Source organism: Hydra vulgaris, chromosome 03, assembly GCF_038396675.1.
Source record: "Hydra vulgaris chromosome 03, alternate assembly HydraT2T_AEP".
Taxonomy (NCBI): domain Eukaryota; kingdom Metazoa; phylum Cnidaria; class Hydrozoa; order Anthoathecata; family Hydridae; genus Hydra; species Hydra vulgaris.
In genome coordinates, this window is record NC_088922.1 from 10,029,297 (window position 1) to 10,052,115 (window position 22,819).

At 27.3% G+C, this 22,819-nt stretch overlaps 2 protein-coding genes across 3 annotated transcripts in view; one reads left to right on the forward strand and one right to left on the reverse strand.

The window, feature by feature from the left end:
* LOC100199885 (coiled-coil domain-containing protein 81) overlaps positions 1–17,688 on the reverse strand; it is a 37,569-nt gene extending 19,881 nt beyond the window's left edge. For both annotated transcript variants that reach the window (XM_065792295.1, XM_065792294.1), the window contains exons 1-3: positions 17,504–17,688; positions 1,429–1,490; positions 1,186–1,342 (exon numbers count right to left, since the gene is read on the reverse strand). In XM_065792295.1, the coding sequence (XP_065648367.1) occupies positions 1,186–1,342; positions 1,429–1,490; positions 17,504–17,609 (325 nt within the window). In that variant the 5' untranslated portion in view covers positions 17,610–17,688. The remainder of the gene's footprint in view (positions 1–1,185; positions 1,343–1,428; positions 1,491–17,503) is intronic.
* A 49-nt stretch (positions 17,689–17,737) lies between these two features.
* Positions 17,738–20,044, forward strand: LOC100203641 (kelch-like protein 12). Its single transcript, XM_065792296.1, has one exon. It carries the CDS (start codon positions 17,974–17,976, stop codon positions 19,771–19,773), a length of 1,800 nt encoding a protein of 599 aa, XP_065648368.1. The 5' UTR covers positions 17,738–17,973; the 3' UTR covers positions 19,774–20,044.
* The last annotated feature ends 2,775 nt before the right edge of the window (positions 20,045–22,819 follow it).

The window sequence follows — 22,819 nt, forward strand, 5'->3', positions numbered from 1 at the left end:
TAATAATAGAATATTAATTAATTTTTTTAAGTTTGACAAACACCTTTTTGTTTGAAAGAATATAGTAAATAATATCAATACATTAAAATCATTTAAAATGCCTTTTATTTTTGTTCCAAATATCCTAGATCTTGAAACACCTTTCAGCTTCTACAGATGTCAAGGAAATGGTTTTAAGTGCATTAAAAAGCATGTTATTTCTGATATCATCAGACAAATTACTACTGTTGATTTACGTTATTGACATATCAACATTATTGGCTAAATTATTATTTTATTTCATTCAAAAACTGATTATCTTAATTCATTGCATATCATGGTTTAAAAAACGTTTCATTAGTTGAATTAAATCATTATTTTGAGAAACCTCATTATTATAGAACAATTAACAACTTTAATGATATTAACGGCTTGATTGGCAATAATATTTGGTAGTGCAGAATGGTTTTTAAAAAAAAAAATCAATTACAAATAAATAAATAGCAGATTTAATGATTTTTTGACATGGCAAATTTATTTATCAAGCTAGTTCCATCATTAAGTGAAGCAATAATATCCTTAAATTTAAAACAAACCAATTCTTTCACCAATTAACTTAATGACTTTAGCTGCTGGCATTGTGCCAAGCAGGTTTAATATGTAAAATCTAAAAAATTAGAATCCTTAGTTATAATAAATATTAAAGTTTATGTATCTGCTGATTTTAAATGTTTACTCATCAAATGATTACTAAATTTGTCATTAGCTGGATTAATTTTAATAAACCAACTACTTGAGCACAAAATGCTAATTGTGAACCTTCTTTGCCCAATATTTTAAAACCAAAATTAAAAAGTTTATTTTGGTTTCTACAGCCTAAGTATTTTAGAATGAAAATTTAATGTTGTTTTTTACATAAAATTTTTTTTTTTACTGTTTTATGTTGTTTTTTACATACAACTGTTTTTTTTTAAATTAACTTCTTAATTACTTGAACAAGAAGTTTTTAAACTTTTTGTTATTTTTAAACTTCTTGTTGATGCCTACAGCTGCTTAAAAGCAGCAGTAGGCCTCATTACCTCTGAACTTTAAAGGCAATTAGCAATAATAAAAAACAAGATATTTATTAAATTACACACCTAAGAGTAAAATATTAAACACATAAGATAAATTTTATAAATAAATAACTAAAAAATATATCCAAACCTGGTATAGAGTGTTTAACTTGTGACAACTTGTGGTTTTGTGCAAATTTTTCTGATATAACAAATACAGGCTTTTGTATAAGAATAAATTTTTTTTGTGATACATCAAGTTTGACTGAAGTAAAAGTAAATACTCCCAAACCAGGTATTTTTACAGCCTATAAAATGTACTTATTTGTAATATATATCTCATTAAGTTATATTTATAAATATATCTAAAAAATATTTATAAAAATAATTTTACCTTTTTATTCTCCAAATGATGTTCAACAAACTGTGACACATTATCCCATATATCAAACACCTCTAATAACCATATATTAAAATAAAAAAAACAAAAATATTTGTACTATTAATAGACATAAAGATTAGGAATTATTTATGTTAAAAAATAAATTAACATTAGTTTATTATTGATTATGAATAAACATAACTAACATTTTTTGATAATCATCATGTTTTATTTCATTTTAATTATGAATTCTCTGATCACTTTTGGCTTCATCTACTACAGCCTATGTGACTTCATTTACACATTTTTTATGTACTACCAGGGCTCAATTTAATTTTTTATAAAGTCCCGGACAAAATGTCCAATCTAAACTTGTTTAGGTCGAACATTATCCAATCAAATTTTTAAAATATAACTTTTACAGTTTTATGGAAGCAAGTTATGCAATCAAAATCTTTGTAATGTTGCTCAGTTAATTTAACGTTAGTCTAATGAAATTGTAGTTTCTTTTCTTACTATTTAGAATAATTCATTGTAGATTTTTGTTTTTTTAAATAAAATAGTATCAATTTAATACTGTACATTTTTTTAAATAGACTAATAATTTCACGCTGTAACTGACAATGCTTATTATTTTTTTCATTACAATTTGATAATGGCTGTTTTGAAGTTTTAACAATTTATATGCAATTAAAAAAACTGTTACGAATAACTTTTAATCATTGATCTTTTTTAAAGTTTTTTATTTTACTTTAAGGCTTTAACATGTTTGCTGCCGAGCTATTTTAAACTTTGCTTTATTTCTTTTCCGAGCCATAATGTCTGCAATGATTAATTTTTGCCGAGGCTGTTTTGCGTGGTTTTATTTCCATTGTCAAGGCTAGATACCAACATTTCAATATACTACTACGTCTTCGAGCTTGACTGCATCAGAATTAGGTTCTGAAGATAATAACACTAAAGAAAGTATTGACGATCAGTTAACAGACGTTTATCTAGCAGCCACTGCAGAAGATTTTTTAATGCTGCCAAAAAGAGCTAGAACAAGGGGTGGTCTTGCTTATAGACAAAATCAAAACAAAGCTCAACAAGTAGATCTTACAAGAAATGTTTTACCTGACGAAACAGCTTCTGAAATAAATCCATTTAGAAATTCAAACCAATGGAAGGATGAGCGAATATTGTAAAACAAATTCAATTTACTGCTGATCGTGGTTTGAAGATAAATATGGAGAGCAAGAAACCATTGGATTTCTTTGGAATATTTGTTACAGAAGAGCTTATAAATACTACATAGTTGAAACTAATCGCTATGCGACACAAGAAATAAATAAGCAGCATCCGCTCACGTTTTAAAGATTGGAAACCAATAAATTCAGAAGATATGCAGCAGTTCCTTGGAGTTCTTCTTCATATGGGATGTGTCAAAATGCCATCCTTAGAACACTACTGGTCTAAGAACAGTCTCTATAGATTTCTTTTCTAGAATAATGTCTCAAAATAAATTCCAACTAATGCTACGGTTTTAGCATTTTATTAACAATGAAGATTCGGGTAGTTGACACTTGTGTAAAATTATTGAACTTCTCGATCACTTAAATAATACAATAGACAACATCTACTGTCCTAATAAATATATATCAATTGATGAATCAATGATGCTTTGAAAGGGACTTTTATTTAGGCAGTATGTGTAAAGTTCTATGAGCTTTGCGAATCAAATGGTATTGTACTATAAGTAAAAATCTAGACTGACAAGGAAACTCTCGATAAACATTTGTTGGGCCAAATGAGAGCTATTATTTTAGATTTAATGGAAGAATTTCTGGGGAAAGGTTATCACCTGTACACTGACAACTTTTACAATTCCTTTGAATTAACAAAGCACATGATAAATCAAAAATAATATATTTGTGGTACTTTAGAAACTGAACCAAAAGTCAAATCCAAAAGAATGTACAAAAGCAAAACCGAAACAGGGAGATGTTGTAAGTAGAAGCAGAGAGAGTGAAGTGATATTTTTTTTTATTATTTGAATTTTCAAGCTATATTTTTCTATACAATGTTTTTATCCGAAGATATTATTGGCTTAGCTTAGGAACAGCCACAAATAGTCATTAAGACTAATCCAAAGTAACACCCATTATTGACCAACAATTTTGCATACCGAAGTACTACTCAAGTGATGAGTTGGTGGTAGCAGGATTTGAACTTGTATCATACAACAGTCTAGGTTTTAACTTTTCGTTGGATGCTTTAACCAACTGAGCTATCCAGCCACAAACTTGCTAAGTGGAAAGACAAAAGAGACGTGCTAATGATTAGCAACTTGCATTCGTTGCAAATGATTGAAGTGACAAACAGGAGAGGAGAGAAGAAAATGAAACCCAACATTATTAAAGATTACAATCAATGTATGTCAGGAGTAGACAGTTCGGATCAAACAGTATCATATTATGATTGCCTAAGAAAGACAATTAGATGGTATAAAAAAGTAGCATTTCATCTCTTTAATATTTTTTTGTTTAATTCTTACTATCTAAGCAGCAAATATGGAGTAGATAAAACAATTTCCTTGCTTAAGTTTAGAGAATTAGTTGTTACGGATTTATTGGGTGAACGTTTAAATAAAATTCTGCCTTGAATCACCAATAATAGCTTCTACTACTTGGCTTCAATATAACCGAATGAAAAGAAAAAATTCTCAACAAAACCATGTCGAGTCTGCTCTAAAATAAAATGTAAAAAAACGTTTGTAAAAATAGATCTCTGTTATGTATTGGCGAATGTTTCAGAATGTATTATTTAAAAGAATAGTTTTACACTTCAATTTTCATAAAGTAAAATTAAAACAATATCAATACTTTATTTTTGTCTGTTTTAAGCTATTTTTGTCTTTATCCGCATATAAATTAGGTTCCCGGAATTTTTAAAATAAAAACTTAAATGTAATCTTTTCTGAAAATCAACTGTGAAGCTAAGAAAAAAAAAAAAAATGAACAGACAAAGCCAATTATGCACAAACATTATTTGAAATAAGTTAGTATAACTAAAACTTTACTCATAGTTGGCAAACATATGATGCCAGCTTACTACAAGTATTCTTGTAGCTGGCAAATATCAAACTCCCGCTAACAACGAGTATACTCGTAGTTGGCAAATAAATAATGTCAACTTACTACAAGTATACTGGTAGTTGACAGCAAACAGGTTAAATAAAATCAAATCAAAAATTAATTATAATGATCGTGCAAAAATAAATGCATCATGTGTAAATTAAATGTTATACTTAAATTTTTTTTATTAGGTATGTATTTTTTATGATAAACTTAAATGTTTGAAACTATTTTTCCATGTTGTTCTAAAATCTTTTAAAATAATATTTTAAAAAGTTACTTTAAATTATGAATAAGTTAAACTAAATCTTCCCATGATTTAGTTGCTTTTTTATTTTTGTTTGTTTCTATTTTAATAAAGAAATGTTTAAAAGTTTTTTTTCTTAAACTTGACATACTAATTAAACCATGAAATAATTATAAATTACAATTTTAAAAGGACAATGTTATTTTTTTAAACAATATTTTTTTTGCAACTTTTTAAAAAAAAATTTTATACAAATTAAACATATTATATTTTTTTCTTTTCAATAGTAAATAAATTTATTCATTTATTAAACAATCAATAGTAATTTGTAAGAGCATTTTGCATAACTTTTATTAAACATTTTAAAAGATCAGTTTTAAAGTAATTTTTTTCAAATGCGTAACAAAAATAATTTCTACTTCAAGTTTTTTTAGTTTTATCTTAAAGCTAATTTATTTTATTTTTCGTAAGGAATTGTTTTGCTTATTCTTGAGTTTTTTAACGCGCAAAATGTTCGTTATTTTTACGTAACCAAGACGTAACATATTACGTAACAACACGTAACATTTTGACATAAGGAGACATAACATTGTAACTATGGTATCTTTCTAATTAAATTTTTTTTTTTAGATACATTCAAAGATATGGATTTAGGGATATATATACGAAGGGCAGGGCACAACAAATCGACAAACGTGCGAACGTTTGTTAAAAAATAGACTGAAAAACGAGTGTCACATTTCCTTACTTTTACTTAAGCAAACATTGGCGTTTGCTTTAAATTTTTAAAAACGAACGCGTAACTTCAGCAATTTTTTTTTCAAATCATTATGCGATTGATAGTTTTTTATTTATTGTAAAAAAAACATAATTATTAATAAAAAACAATGTTACTAAAATTTAAAACGCATTTTCAACGACATTAAAAGAAACCGTGCTAATACTTTCTTTAATAGCGCTACTTTTAAGTTTAATACTTAAGTACACAACTGAAGAAAGTAATTATGTTTTAGTATAATTTTTACATGCGTTTACTAAAGAAATTTTAGTTAAAAATGAATGCAATTGCAACTTTAAAAGAAACTATGCTAAAGCATTCTTTTTACAAAAGCCTGCTTTTTTTAATTTTCTTATTATCATTAAATTAAGTAATGATTACTTACCCTTTTTAAAGTTTTGAAAAAATTTTGTAAGTTTGCAGAAATATATATAATTTAATAGAATATATAGAACTATTATGTTTAATATAGTTTTCATTTTTTACTGCGCGTTTAACAATACCAATAATATGATATTTTTTTATTAAATACTTAATATTATAAATATATTAATATCATATTAAGTATTTAATATTAACTTAATATAATAACTTATTAAATACTTAATATTATTTTTAAATGTTTTAAAAAAGAAATGTCAAGACAATTTTTATTTTATTTTTAGTTCACTTTTATTTAAATTTTTTCAAGTTTATATCTTTTTTTATAAGTAAATTTAACAAATTAAATTGAGAAAAATTCACCATTTTGTATTAATGGATAGCAGTTTACAGTCATAAAGTTATTGCATATTAGTTACCATTAATTTGCGCGCACTTTGCAAATGCGTGAAAAATTGTTTTGAATTAATAAAAAATTGATAAAATTTAATAAGCAAATTTGATATCTAATTACTGTATATTTTATTAACTAGAACAAAAATTATTTGAAAATAAAACTCCCATAAAATTTAATAAAGAATTTGAATAAAAATAAATAAAAATTGAAAGAAATAAAATTGGCTTATTCATGGCCGACGACACGGGTTTTGAAGTGGAGGTGCACAACCATCTATTTCTAAAAAAAGGTCTTCTATATCTAGAATTTTTTTTTTAAAAAAAAGGGCCTTTAAAAAAAAAGTAGGAAGGGGGGGCATGTGCCTCCCCCCCCTCCCGCGTGTTGTCTGCCCTGTTATTTGATATAACTCTTAAATTAGACATTCGTCAATAAATAAAGAAATGAATGTCAAGGTTTATTTAAAAAAAAAAAACGATTTGTTGCGCCCTGGAGGGTGAGGGAGATGTAGATTTAAAGAACGACTTAATGAGAGAGAGAAGTCAAGTTAGTAGGATAAATTGGAAAGTGTTGACAGGTATTGCATCGCATGTAAGAATGTGCAAACTATTCAAATAATTGTCTTATGCTAATTAACGTATATAATGTAAAAATTGTCATAAGAAAGGTTGACATTTTACATACATTTTTGCTTGTGGGTTTATAAAAACTTATGAAGTATTATGCTTGTATTATTCACCAAAAAAAAACCTAATAAAATCTAAATATGTTAAGTTAAGTTTTAGTTTACAGTTTTAAAAAGTTTAAATAAAATAATTGAGACATAACTTTGCGATTTGAAATTTATTTTTTTTCCGTGACAAATTAGTAAAATAAACAATGATAACTTGCATTTTTTCCAAGAAAAAATTTTAGTTACAAATGTCTTGACAAACACATTATTAAATACTGTAACTCATGAGTTACAGTATTAAACAAAACTGCTTTATTAACAATATTATTTAAATATTTGATTATTTATGTATTTGATTTTTGAAAATGCAATAACACGCTTTCCAAAACTATTGCAATTAAAAAATTTAACAAAAAATTAACCCACGCTTGTGGGTTAGTTTTTAAAAATACTTTCTAAAGGGAAATACAACTTTTGAAGATTTAAAAGTAATGTAATGTAAAACATAAGTAAAAAGTACCTTTAAAAGTTAAAATAACTTATGGTACTTAAACAATCCAAGGTACTTATTACCTTTAAAAGTATAACCAATCGAGACATAATGTAATGTAAAACATTTAAAAATTAAAACGTAGTTAAAATACATCACAAATATAAACTTTTTTACGTTATATTATGTCTTTTTTTTTTTAAGGTCAACCACTTTAAGGTTGGCAGTTAGGTCGGCATTGCCGAATGCCAAACCTAATTCTGAGGGTTGATATATATATATATATATATATATATATATATATATATATATATATATATATATATATATATATATATATATATATATATATATATATATATATATATATATATATATATATATATATATATACTTATCATATAAACATAAAAGTTATGTCTGTCTATGGAGATTTGGTTTTTTAAGGGTAACAAAAACTATTGCATAGAAAAAAAGTAAAAAATGAACTTTGGTTTTAATTGATCTGAAAGGGATCTTAGTAAAAAAAAAATTTTTTTAATTAATTTAATATAAGGATTTATGGTCATTTTAGTGAAAAAATAATGTTTTCAAATATTTAAAAAAAAGCCATTGCAATTTATGTGACATCAATTGACGTCAAATTAACATGTATAACTTTTGATTTGATATTAAAAGTATCTACTAAGAACATTTTTACAAGGGCTGATATACATAGGATATCTACTAAACATATATTGGGCTATATGCTTACAGAGGCTATTCTAGACCGCTTTTGACAGCGCCGACCTTATTTGGGCACCGCCCAAATTAAAATATGAGGATATTTTATTTATTTACATTTTTAATGGCAAATATTGTTTTTTTCGCAGAAAAAAGCAAAATTTTCCTGGAAGAAGTGAGGGGAGGAAGCCTGCCCAAATTTTTTTCCTAGAATAGCCCCTGGCTTATGTAGCTATGATGCAGGCCACAGGCTATGTAGTAGTACCTATGAGCAGGCTATGTAGTAGCAATATAATAGGTTATGTTTAGTATTTTGTATACTAGCTATGTAGTAGGAGGGTTGCTTGTGGGCTATGTAGAACCTATATATTGGGCTATTTAAAAGATATCCTGATTCTATGATTGCAACCTTTCATTAAAACACATGGAAAACTAATTTCACACTTGACTTAAAAACTGGTTTGACATAAAAATTAACAAAAAAATTTAAATGGTTTGGTATCTTGAATAAGTGAACTAAGTATCTATTTTATTTAATGCAACTTCCGGCAAGTCATTAATAAATATCAGTTATAAAATAGGATTAAAGATTAAACACTGAGAAATGCCACTGGTAACAGATACCTATTTTGAAAACGAATTACCAATATTAACTCTTCGTTACTTATTTGCAAAGAAACTTTTAATCCATTTATATAATTAATTAATTAAACAATATGCTATTATCTTTTTCAATAATCTTATGTCTTACTTTATCGAAAAACTTTTTCAGATTTGTAGTGCATAGTTTGTTTAGAAACAATTTTCTATTTATCTTAATAATTTTAAATAAAATTTTAAATAAAAATTTTAATATCATCATCATCATCATTCTATTATCAAAAAAATTAATAACTATATCATTATAAATTTATCAAACTATATCAGAAAAATTAATAACTATATCATATAGAAGAGTTGTTTTATAATTCCTTAACTTAAGCCATTAATAGCTCATAGCGGTAAGGTAGTAGTCATTAAAGGTTCAAGTCCTCCCACATGGATACGAAAATATTTTATTTGTATTTTTTAATCTTGCTAATTTTTTTAAAATAAAATAATAAAATTCTATTTAATTGAAATTTATTTAAATGTAATTTTTCTACTTCTTCTTTTTTTTCTTTGTTGGGAAAATAGTATGATTTTCAAATATTTCTTTTATAAGTTTCTATGCAACGTAGCTGTGCTTATTTAGAGTATCAACTTGAAAAGTGTTTAACTATGACATCGGTATGAAAAGTTTATAAATAAATTTATTTTATAATTTGTCACATCTTCAGTAGCTCAGTGGTTTAGTGCACTATCCTCAGTAACAGCATCATAATGTTTTGTGGATTTAAAATCACCAAAAGCGAAAAAATTAAAAAAAAAGTTTTTCCCCTTATTGCTGCTTTTCTAAATACTTAAAAAAGAAAGAAATTAAAAAAGAAAGTAAGACTTGTAATTGTTAAAAGTATATAATATCTAAAAATATCTTACATTATACATTTCTTACATTTTTATACATATCTTATATACATATTTTATACATATATACATATACATGTATAATATGTAAAAATGTAATTTTTACATATTATACACAATTCAACCCAAAACCTAACCTATTAACACTTTCACTTACAGACGTTTGCACGTAATGTTATATAAATAGAATTTTTGCATTAAGTGTAAATGACACATTGCAGGCTTTCACAGGAAGGTGTGCGATCACACACCATTATATGACCAGGCAAATAATATTTTGCTATGACAATTTGACCACGTCTATTTAAAAAAACATTTCAAAAACAAGCTGAATGAAAAAGATTCAATTTTAGCCAACAATTTACTGATAATGATTTATATTTGTATATAATTTTTATTTATTTATATAAATTATATACAAATGCATTTTTTATAGTAAACTTTATAAAAAATAAAAAAATAATTTGTTTTTATAAATGACAACTTTCTTTTTTTAATGAATTTTATATAAGAATCATTTAAGTTAATACACTTAAAAAGATAAAAAAAAGTTTAGTTGAATAAAAAATGACAAATGTTTTTGAAAGTCTTTACAATTAAATAAGTTTGATCTTTAATGCCTTTATATTGTTGAAACACTGTTTAATGAGGTATGAAGTTGTTTTTTTTAAGTTAAGTATAGGTAAGTCTTTTCAGTGCATTTCTTAAATTTTTAAAACAAGTTAAAAGTCGCAGTCAAAATTAAATAAATTATTTGCATGGTCATATAATAGCATGCAATCACATGCCTTCCTGTGAAAGCCTAAATTGTTATCAATTTACATAAGTTACATATTTACATAAATTTCTTATACTTTATAAATATCTTATGCTTTATATATTTCTTATATTTCATCAATATCATCTCTTGATTCCACTAGTTGCGTTCTACCTGATATTGCCAACAAACAGGTTGATCAATTGCTTGACATTTGTATACAATACAAATTTTTCCAGCTTCTGTATCTAAAAGGATTTCCTGCCTAGACTCTTCTACAGCTTGTGCCCCGGACAACATACCAGCTTTTGTCTTGCAGAAGTGTTCTCCGGAGCTGTTGACTATACTCTCAAAACTATTCAACAAGTGCTTATCAGAATCTTGTTTTTCGGCCTGCTGGAAAGCAGCATCTGTTATCCCTATCTTCAAAAATTCTGGAGGGCGATCTGATTCGTCTAACTATCGCCCCATTAGTCTTCTTCCTATGATAAGCAAAGTTTTTGAATCTTTAATTAACAAACACTTAATTTCTCATCTTGAATCTAATAACTTACTTTCTAACCAAGAACTTTCCTAACAACTTTCTAAGCTGATTTGCTAACAGTAATAACTAATAGGCTTTATGGCGCATTAGATGAGGGTACAGAGGTTAAGGCCATCGCTCTTGACATTTCAAAAGCTTTTGATAAAGTTTGGCATGGTAGTCTTCTCCATAAGCTTTCTTTTTATGGCGTATCTAGCAACACCTTTAAGATTATTGAATCCTTCCTTTCCAATCGTAGTATAAAAGTTGTCCTCGATGGACAGCACTCTTCTTCTTATTCTAAAACTTCAGGGGTTCCTCAAGGTTTTATCCTTGGCCCTATACTCTTTAATTTACATCAACGATCTTCCAGATATTTTCACATCTAAGGTGGCATTGTTTGCTGATAATACTACCATTTATTCTTGTCGTGATAAGAAACCAACACTCTCTGATTGCTTGGAGGGTGCATTTAAGCTTGAAAAGGATCTCACTTCTGCTACAGCATGGGGCTCACAGTGGCTAATGAACTTCAATACAGATAAAACTCAATTTTTTTCAGCCAATCGTTATTGCAATAATTTAGATCTTCCTATATTTATAAACGGTGATGTACTCGAAGAGTCATCTACTCTTCATCTTCTAGGATTAGCTCTTACTTCTAATCTTTCTTGGAATTCATATTTCAAATCAGTTGCAAAACTAGCATCTGCTAAGGTTGCATTTCTTTATTGAGCTCGTCACTTTCTTACTTCGGATTCTATTCTCTATCTCTATAAATCTCAAATCCGGCCTTGTATGGAATACTGTTGATATATCTGGGGCGGATCTTCTAATGATGCCCTTTCTCTTTTAGACAAGGTGCAAAAGCGCATTGTAAACATAGTTGGACCTGCTCTTGCAGCTAAACTCCAACCATTATCACATTGTCGTAATGTTGCTTCTCTTTCTCTTTTCTACAAATACTATAATGGGTACTGCTCTAAAGAGCTAGTTTCTCTTGTGCCATCTACTAAAATTCATTCTCGTGTTACTCGTCATTCAATTAAGTCTTATCCTTTTTCTGTGACTGTTCCTCAGTGCTCCAAAAACACTTATTTGCTTAGTTATTTTCCTTGAACATCAGCTCTTTGGAATACGCTTCCTTCATCTTGCTTTCCTGATTCATATAATTTGCAATCCTTTAAGTCGTCTGTCAATCTTTATCTTGCTCTACAATCTTCATCTTTTCTCTTCCAGTAATTCCCAACTTTAATTAGTGGTTGCTTGCAGCCTTGTTGAAGCAAAGATGTTTAAAAAAAAAAAAAAAAAAAATTCCATATAAAAAAGAGTTGAGACTCTTTTTCATTAAAACTTAGGTTTGATGGCTGCCGTGAGTTCTGTGCAAACATGCACAAATGAGTACTAAGTTGTTCAATATATAATATGATACAATATATATATACATACATATATACATATATACATATGTACATATATACATATGTACATATATATATATATATATATATATATATATATATATATATATATATATATATATATATATATATATATATATAAAATTAAAATGCAAGACCGGAATTTATTTTTTATTATTGATTGACTGCCTGCCCCAACCAAACTCTCAGTCAATGTAGCAGCACTCCGTTGCGAGTCAGACTATTTGTCAGTCGATGTAGCAGCACTCTGTTGTGAGTCAGGCTATAAGATAGTCGATGTAGCAACATTCCGCGCATGATTTACAGTAAAAAAAACAAAAATAAAAACACTGTTCATATTATTAAAAACATTCAGAATGTTTTTAAAAACATTCTGGTCAATTAAATTTGCGTTTTTGCGGTTTTCTTCAAAAACAATTAATTTGTAATTAAAACAATGGTTTTAACTTTCTGACAACATGGAAATGTTGGACGAAAGTCAAAATTAATTAAAGGTGATGTATTTGTTGGCATAGGAATTTTTACTCCCAAATATATATATATATATATCAGGCCTTGTTAAGCGTTACGCAGCTTGTATTTTGCCTGCGAAAAGGCGATTTGCCTATGTGTTCAGCAGTTTTGGGCTACGCAAAAACTTTTATCTTTTAAAATATTTAAATTATCTTTTGATATCGTTTACGTGACGTTAATTCAGAAGAAAGAGAGTCGTAAGTAAAAGCATTTAACCGCAGTTGTAAACTAATAGATTTTTTGTTAAAGAAAAAGTTTGTTTAATAATTTTTTTGTTGTTGTTAAAAATTAGTTAAAAAAAATAAAGTGTTATATGTTTTATCTCAAGGAATTAAATATTTAAATTCCTTTTAAATATAAAAATTATTTTTTGTCATAATAGTTTAAAAAATGCATGATGTATTTTGATGTAAATATTTTATTAATAAGATATTTTGTTTATTGTTAATTCAATAACGTAAAGTTTTAATGATATTCGTTTAATTTATGAAAATAAATTATGATCACGAATATGTTTTCGGTAACCGATAAATAATAAAAAAAAACTCTTTATTGTTTAAAAACATTAAAAAGAGTTCACAAAATAAGTAAGAAAAAATTTATTAACAGTTAATAAAATAACCAAAAACCAATTGTAAAATTATAAGAAAATACAAATATTGTGTTACGTTTAAATGAAAAAAATATTTTTTTCAAAACAAAATTTAGTTCATATTTGAAAAAAATAATAAAAATGATTTTTCAAATAGGAACTTAGATTTTATTTGTAACTTTTGTTATAGTGAGAAAAAAAAAACTGCTTGTATGATTTTTAACGCGTTAATAAAAAAAACTTCAATTACAATGCGGTACTTGAAAATACGCTAGTGACGCAATAAAACTTTTAACAATACAAAATATATTTGCTGAGTTGAGTTACTTTGAAATGTGTTACATGTTTTCGTTACGCAGCAAAATCTCGTAACAAGGCCATATATATATATATATATATATATATATATATATATATATATATATATATATATATATATATATATATATATATATATATATATATATATATATATATATATATATATATATATATATATATATATATATATATATATGCAGGCTTTAGCAGGAATGGCGGGCTTTAGCCTGCACCCCCTTCTACACCCCATGTATGTCAGTCTATATAGGCAAAATTAAGGCAGCACAAAATATAAACTTTTTGGTAAAAAAAAAAATTAAATGTGCTGATGTTTTTTATTTAATTATTTGATAAAAATTTTTCACAAAATATAATTTCAACATGGATGGCAAACTTTAAGAATAAAAATGTTTCTTTTTCAAATTAAAAATAAAAAAGTTTTTTTAAACAATTTATCATTCTCCCACTTGTTATTATAGTGCTCATCAAAATATCATATTTGATGATACTTTTATTCAGAAAGAAAAGTAAAGTATAAACTTTAGAAGATATGAATATGTTGAAGTAGGGATCAATTGTTTTTATAAAATGATGTTATATTGTATAACAGTATTCTTATACTGCTGTTTTATTAAAATGATTGGTTATACAATTTTTTATATTATTATATATTTATTTTATTAATTAGCCAACTCCATTTTAGACAAGCTAACAGTAGCTCCTGCAGTCATTTGCTCCTGTTGAACCCTTTATATATGTATGTGTATATATGGATTGTTTTGGAGTTTATTTTTGAGTGTTTCATAATAGAAAATGACTTCAAAAGCCATTTGAAGTTGGTGTGTCAGAATATTTTTTTTTACCATAGAAAAAACCCAATATCATGCAGTAATAAAATATTTTGTTTTGGAGGGTTTATCAGCAATAGAAATTCATACAAAAATGATGAAAGTGTTAAAGGAATCTGCTCATTCATTTCCAACTGTGCATCGCTGGGTTTTAGAGTTTAAATTTGGTCATACAAGCATTGAAGATGATCCATGTAGTGGTTGTCCAAAAACTGCAAACACACCAGAAATCATTGAGTAAGTACATAATATGGTGATAAATGGTTTAAAATGCTGAGTAAGATTAAATAATATGTTAATTTTTTAAACAAAATCTGATAACTATTTAATTTTTGTATTTGTTTTAAAAATCAACACATTTTACATTTTAATACTTATATATAACTTTTTCTAACAAATCCGCGCCCCCCCCACCCCCCACCAGCTACAGTCAAGGAGACTTCTTTTTTTATTTCATTTTAAATTGTGATAACAACCTCTCTCAGTTCTTTAACTTTGAAACAGAAACTTTGACGAACAAGATTGCTGCCTGGAGAAACAAGTTGAATGCGGTAAAACCGGGACGTGATAGGTTGGAATTTTTGCTTACAAGACGAGCCCTTTCTCACCATACCACTACAGCATTGGTAGTGGTTTATATTAGTCATATACATTGGTAATATAAATTCAAACCATTTTAACAATAGCATCTCTTATACAATAGTGAAAATATAAATAAATAAAAAATATTAAAAAAAAAAAAATTACTTGTTCAAACAATAAATGAATAATATTTTTCATATTTATTTTCCAAATAAGAAAATTATGTAAAAATCAAACTGATTCAGATTAAGACATTGTCTAGTTTGCAGCACTCAAAAATTAAAACTAGATGAATGGGCAGGATAGAGTTGAAACTAATTGAATAGATAATATACATAATTTGTAAAAATTCATTTTTATTTGAGATTCTGAGATTTAAAATCTACAACCCTTAGAATTAGGAAAAATGAGGTCGGCAATAAATCGCCGACCTCAAACAAAGAGGTTGGCATAAGGTCGGCAAAAAAAAAATTGATACAAAAGGGTTACCATAAAACATAAAAACGAGGTCGGCAATTTTTTGCCAACCTCAAACACTTTAAGGTCGGCAGTTAGGTCGGCATTGCCGAATGCTGACCCTAATTCTGAGGGTTGAAATCTATGAATGCTAGCAATGCAAATTTATAAAAACTTTTCTCTGGCTCACATGCAGTGGTCATATTTTTATTTCTTTGGGTCATTTTGAAAAAAACTTTATTTATAAAACAGACAAAAATTGATGTTATTACAAAATTTACATTTGTTAAAATCAAATTGCTTCACTAAAGAAACTTTCCTCTTGCAATTTCCATTAGGTCCCTTGATATCAAAAAATCATTCTTGAAAAAGTGCAAATTAAAATTGTTTTTACTTTAAAATAGTACAATTTAATATCACGCATAGAAGATTTATAAGATGTTGCTAAATTATCAACTTTCCTACAGGCAGTGATGTGTTTTTATAATTTATAAAACGATGGAAAATGTTTTAAAATTCATTTGTAGAAATGAGATAAAAATGTAATTTATTTAAAATAAAGCTATTTTCAAACCTTTAAGGTTACTATCAACACATAAAAATTAGTTAAGATTAGTTTTAATTTTATAACCTTCTTTTATAAGATGAAATAGCATGAGTAACAAGACTGTTATTTTACTGAAAAAAAATATTGTTAATAAAAAATATTTGCTATTGATATAAATACCCTAATCTTTTTTAACTTTCCTACGAAATCTTAATTTTGACTTATTTTAGGCTACAAATGAAAATAATTGAACCAACTTTAGCAGTATTCAAAAAAAAGTTTTATATTTTATATTTATATATATGGATACAAATTACAAAAAACACTTTGTCACCCCCCTCCCAAAAAAAAAAACAATCCTGGATAATTATAGCATTCATCCTATAAAAAATATTGCAAATTGATGATAGAAAACAGCTACTTAAATAATATTCATGCACATCAATAAGTTTAGGTGCACAAATGTGCAATTAATTTTTTCTAAAAATGACTTTAACTAAGACTTTGCATATACATTTACTTTATGCGTAAATAATAAAATAATCTGTAGTTAATGGAAAACTAATGAATACAAAAATACTAATAAAATATTTATGAGCTGTTCTTTTTCATTTCTTAAACTATATATAAAATTCATTTATTAATTATGGAAGCAACCAGTAGCTACAGATAAAATTTTATATAATGTTGATGATTATTTTGACAAGTCCATACATTTTTCATCATTTTATTTTAGTGACCAATTGCACTAAACAAAAAAAATTCTAGAATATAATACATCGGCTTACAGTATCTAGAGTTGTTATTACCCTTTATTATATAGAAGAATGTAGCCTAAATCTTAATCAAAAATAAGTTTTAAAATTCGTCAATGACACAATCACTTTTTTACACAGTCTGAAACTGTGTAAAAAACTACTAACATTTACACTATTTTTTGAAAGTTTTTCTTTAACTCTGAGAGTAAAAAAAAACTGTCAAAAAGCAACTCCGATAATGTAATTACTCTGAAAACGTGTGTGTCTGCAAAAATAATTTGAATTATTTGCTTAGCCCTAACCAAGAAAATTTTATAAAATTTAAAATCATGATTAATAATATTTACTTATAAAATGTATATATATTCAATGTAATCAATTAGTGACAATAATGTAAAATTAATAATTTAAAGTACGTTAAAAACTGAAACATTATTTACCTTGGGGTGTTAAACCAAGTTTTTTAATAATTGAATTCTTATTTGAAAATGAAATAATTATAAGCTGTTTTATGGATTCAACGTGCCTTTTGGGCGAATAAACCATTTTTTTTCAGACTCTTTGTATCACATGTTTAGAAGTCGCCATTATTTAAAGAAGCAAACCTATTTTGCGTCGTTTCCATGGTAATTAATTTCGTAATAATTTTTTCGAAAATTTTATTCGGCGTTTTCTTCGTCAGTCTAGTCTTTATATATTTTTTTAATTAGTTTGAATTTGCTTTCTTCATAGTGAAAAAAAGTGGCTTTTTTTTTTTCTATCTTTACCTTTCATTTTAAAATTTAAGGTTAAAAAAAAAATAATTTTGAAACATAAAAATGACTTTTATATTAGTGTTCTGTAAAATGTAATAGATCCATATCTTGTTTATCGTATTTGTGGAAAGTTTACAGCACCCAGCCTGCACAAAATGGATTCTAATGTAAAAGGCGAATTTCAAGTTGATTCTAGCCATTCTAAAAAGCTAGCTTTGTGTCTATTTGAATTCAGAAAAAAAAAATTTATGTGTGACGTTGTTTTATTTTCTCCTCCTAAAGAGTACTTTGCACATCGAAATGTCTTGTGTTCTGCAAGTCCTTTTTTTTTGGAGATTTTTACATCAAATCCGAATTCTCAACCTACTTTAGGTTCTCGAGTTGACATATCAAATATCAGTTCTGAGGTAATAGAAGATATTTTAAACTTTATTTATTTGGGAGAAATCTGCGTTAGTGAACAAAATGTAATTCAACTTATTGCTGCTTCAGACATCTTGAGAATGTCTAATCTCAAGGAAATAGTGTGTAGATTTTATGAAAGAAGGTTGTGTCCGTCGAATTGTTTATCAATTGCATCTTTAGCTGAGAAATTTAACTGTGAATCTCTTAGGGAAGCAGCTGATAAGTTTATATTTTTTCATTTTATGGATGTTTGCAAATATCAAGAGTTTAAGACACTTACCTTTAAACAAGTTCTTAGAATTCTTTCTTCTGATGAGATAGCTGTAAAATGTGAAGAAGACGTTTATTTTTCAGCAATGGAATGGTTTTTCTATGATGTTAAAGAAAGAGCACAATATCTTTCTGAACTTTTACAATCTGTTCGCTTATTGCAAACCTCTAAATATTTTGTGTCAGATGTTATTGAAAATAATGAGTATATTGTTTGTGATAATGCTTGTTTAGATTTTTTGAATCAAATTAAATATATATTGAACTTTCCAGAAAGAAAAAATATATTTTGTAATGCAGTAAAACATGAACCAAGAAAAGCTTCAGATTTAACTTCAATTATAGTTGCATGTAGTGGAAATCAAGATAGAATTAGTACTAATGAGGTTCTTTGTTATGTTCCTGAAAAAGATTTTTGGTACCCACTTGTTCCACTTTTATTTAATCGGTATCAAAGTTCATCTGTTGTTTTAAACAATGAAGTTTATTGCATAGGAGGGCAGAATGATAATGGTGCCATTAACAGTGTAGAAAGATTTTCTTTTTCTACTGATAAGTGGTTTGAGTGTTCTAAAACTCATCAACCGTTATTTAATCATGCTGCTTGTGTTTTTAATGGGGAAATTCATATAATAGGTGGAGAAATTGATGGAGTAACAGTTTCTCAAGTTTTACGTTACTCTAATAATCTCGGAAAATGGATAAAACTTGCTGATTTAAAGGTTCCTAGAAAAGCGCTAGCAGTAGCAACTCATAAAAAAATATATGCCATTGGTGGCTATGGTCCAAGTAATGAAGCTTTAGCAAGCGTAGAATGCTATGATCCATATATGAATGAATGGTCTAAAATTTTTTCCTTAAGTTCACCTAGAGCAGGTGCAAGTGCTGCATGTGTTGGAAACAAAATATTTGTTTTTGGTGGAGAATATGCAATGTGGTCTTATTATCGTTCTGCAGAAGTATTTGACATTAATACTGATGAATGGAGGAACATCGCTGATTTATATTTGCCTCGGGCCTACATGGGTATTGCAACATATAATGAAAGCATACTACTTGTAGGAGGAATGGTGTCAGTTGAAGGAGCAGATCAGTATGGATCAGGAAGAGATGATGATGATGATTTTGTTGATGTTACTGAATCTAAACTTGTTGAATGCTATAATGTTGCAAACAATTCATATAAAAGAGTTTGTTCTCTTCCAATAGCAACAGCTGCTATAAATTGCTCTGTCATTTGTGTTTCTAAAACAATTCTTCAAGAACGTTGTGGTTTCTAGCTGTATCATAAAATAAATTTTCAATTCTTAAGAATAATATAAAAAATATTTTATATATATTGAGATTGAATTTTTCTATTGACATTTTCTAAATTTTTTTATTATTTGTCATAAATTTGTAGATTGTTTTTATATATATATAAAACTCATTTTTTTACAAATGGAGTATAAACGATTATTACTTTAATAAAATGTTTTTGATTAATTTGTATATGCTTTTTTTAAAATATAAAATCATTTTTTACTTAAAAAAGATTAACATATTTTTAAATTATTTTTTTAGTTTAATTTTTTCAACATTGAATGAAGAAGCCTTTCAATGTTATCATATTTAATATGTTTGGTTACAAGCTTTGAATATAACACAGAAATAAATAATAAATTTTTTATTGATTTTTTTTTTTTTTAATATATAATCAATAAAATTTTTATTTTATTTTGTAAAAACAGAATAAAAGTATACAATATTATATTTAATATGAGATCATCTTTATTTGATAAATTTACCACACAGGTTTTTTGGTATTTGAGTGGAGTAACTTACAAGTAAGTTTTAATTCAAAACTTTTGTATGTTTATAATTATTTCCAATGAGGATATTTTGCCAAATATCGCTTAATTTTTTAGTATTTTTGTTGCGAGGCACTTTAGCAAAGCACCCTCCTATGGCGGAAGTATGAACATACCAAAGTTTGGAGCTTAGAACTTACCGGGAAAATCATGGCCCCTGATCTCATTAAGTCGCGCGATCACACGCATTTTCTATTGTTGAAAAAAAAAAGCTATTCAAGTTGAAGTCAAATTAAAAGCTACAATATTAAATTGAAACCATTTTTTGTGTTGCTTCAATTAAAAAAAACCTTCGAAGCGCGCGAACTTCTTTTAGTTGCCTGGAATTTTGTTCTCATTTTGTAGTAACAGGGGTAAAACACCGTTTTAACGAGGCGTAATTAACTTCGTATCTTGTAATCTCGCAACTTACCTTTAGGTTCTTAAAAAACCTAAAATATATTTTTGTTGAGAACGTGTGTCAGTCAAACAATCGCACACGTTTCTATCTCATTAATCATTGAGAATACAAAATTCCGCCTAACAGTAATTTGACATTCTCCGAGTATCAAAGGTGCTAAAATAGATAATTAAACTTACATAAAAGTTGAGATGCATAATGGCCGCGGATTATTCTTTTTTTTCTTTTTTTGTTTTATGTTTTGCTGTATAAATATATAAATACAATAATTATTTGAATATAAATACAGATAGTTTATCGTCGAGCGCTGATATCCAAACAATAGTTTTTCTTTCTTAAAACATTTTCACTTCCAACAAGGCTGGAAGCAACCACTAATTAGAGTTGAAAGTTACTAAAAGATGAAATTTATAGAGTAAGACAACATTTAAAAGACAACTTAAATCATTGCAAATTGTATGAATCAGGAAAACGAAATGAAGGGAACGTGTTCTAAAAAACCGATGTTCGAGAAAAAAAACTATACAAATAAGAATTTTTGGAGCACTGAGGAACAGTCACAGTAAAAAGATGAGACAATTGAATGACGAGTAACACGAGAATAAATTTTAATAGATGGCACAAGAGACATTAGCTCTTTAGACCAGTGCCCATTTTAGTATTTATAGAAATTTTATTTTGCTGATTAACAAAAAAAAAGTTACTTTGGAGACCACAAATATTAGTAGATAATAGATTTTGAGAACTAGGTGATAGCGATGGTTTTTTGTATTTTTTAGTTTTGGTACTTTAGTCATTTTAAATTTTTCAAATGAACTTGACTCAAAGCACAGATAGTACTCTGTACACTATTTAATAGTCCAAACAATTGCCTCATTACTATTTATAAGCCCTAAGACGAAACAAAGGGCTTCAAATGTGGCCTCGACAAAGCACATCAAAAGTACGAACAGGGACACCATCCATGCGCAACATGGCACTGTTAGTACTTTGATATTTTTCAGCTATTGATGGAATCAGCCTCTCTGGGAGCTACCACAGAGTTCGGGAAACTTTGTCTAGGAAGTCTTCTATAAGACTGTAGCCGGATGCATTTAACGTCTGCTAAAGATGAGTGTTCTTATTGAAACACTACCTCTAGCCTTAAAGCAACCAAGAACCCCAAGGAAGGGGTTGTTTCAATTTAGAGTAAGTTTCTCGTCGCCTTTGCTTAAAAAAGCGTATCCTATAAGGCAGCAGGATATAAAATAGGCTGCACTGGGTTACATTTTACCAGTAGCAAGATAACCATTGTATATGTGCATAAAACTTAATTTATTTAAAACATAACTCTGAGTTTAATACAAGATATCAATCATAAGTTATAGATTATATAAAACAGAAAAAAAATTACAAATTACTGTAGTGTCCTCTGTGATAACATTAAAGTTATAGGTCATATTAGGACACAGTTATTGATTATATAAAGACACTTTGAAAAAACTAGCCGTCAATCAACTTTGATGGAAAAACGAAGATGCAAACAGAAATAAATCAACGACTAAGTAAATAAAAACATTCTTTAAGGATAATCGCAAGTGAGGGGATCAGGGCAATAACAGAAAATGTCATCATTTCACTGACTGAGAAAAAAACTAAAATCAACTTTCAAAGTCTTCCTTTATGCTTATTAAAGTCTAATTTACGCTAAACTGAACCCTAAAATTTGTTCAAATTTTTAACAAAAAGTAGATGGTTTGCACAACATGTTAGAAGAAAAATTTTCAAAAAGTGTCATTTCCTGATTTTGCCCTGTAGATTGCTTTATTTTTTATTTTTTAGTGTTAATTAAGGTGCTCCCAGAAGTCCTTACAGGGACAGAGAACCAAGAAAGAATTTAACTAAGAAGTTCACGCCTCCTTCCTTACAAACATCGCTAATTGAGTTAAAGCCGGAGTTGAACCTCGAACCTCTTGGTTTTGAGCCAGAACTCAAACAACTGAACCACGGCTTCCATTCGCTAAAAATATTTATTTAATAAGCACAAATATTGAATATTTGTATTCAACTAAACTTTATTCTTATTTTTATTCTAAA

Bases quoted from the DNA above. Each gene is read 5' to 3' on its own strand.
- LOC100203641 (XM_065792296.1), top strand. From the start codon at position 17,974: ATGGATTCTAATGTAAAAGGCGAATTTCAAGTTGATTCTAGCCATTCT.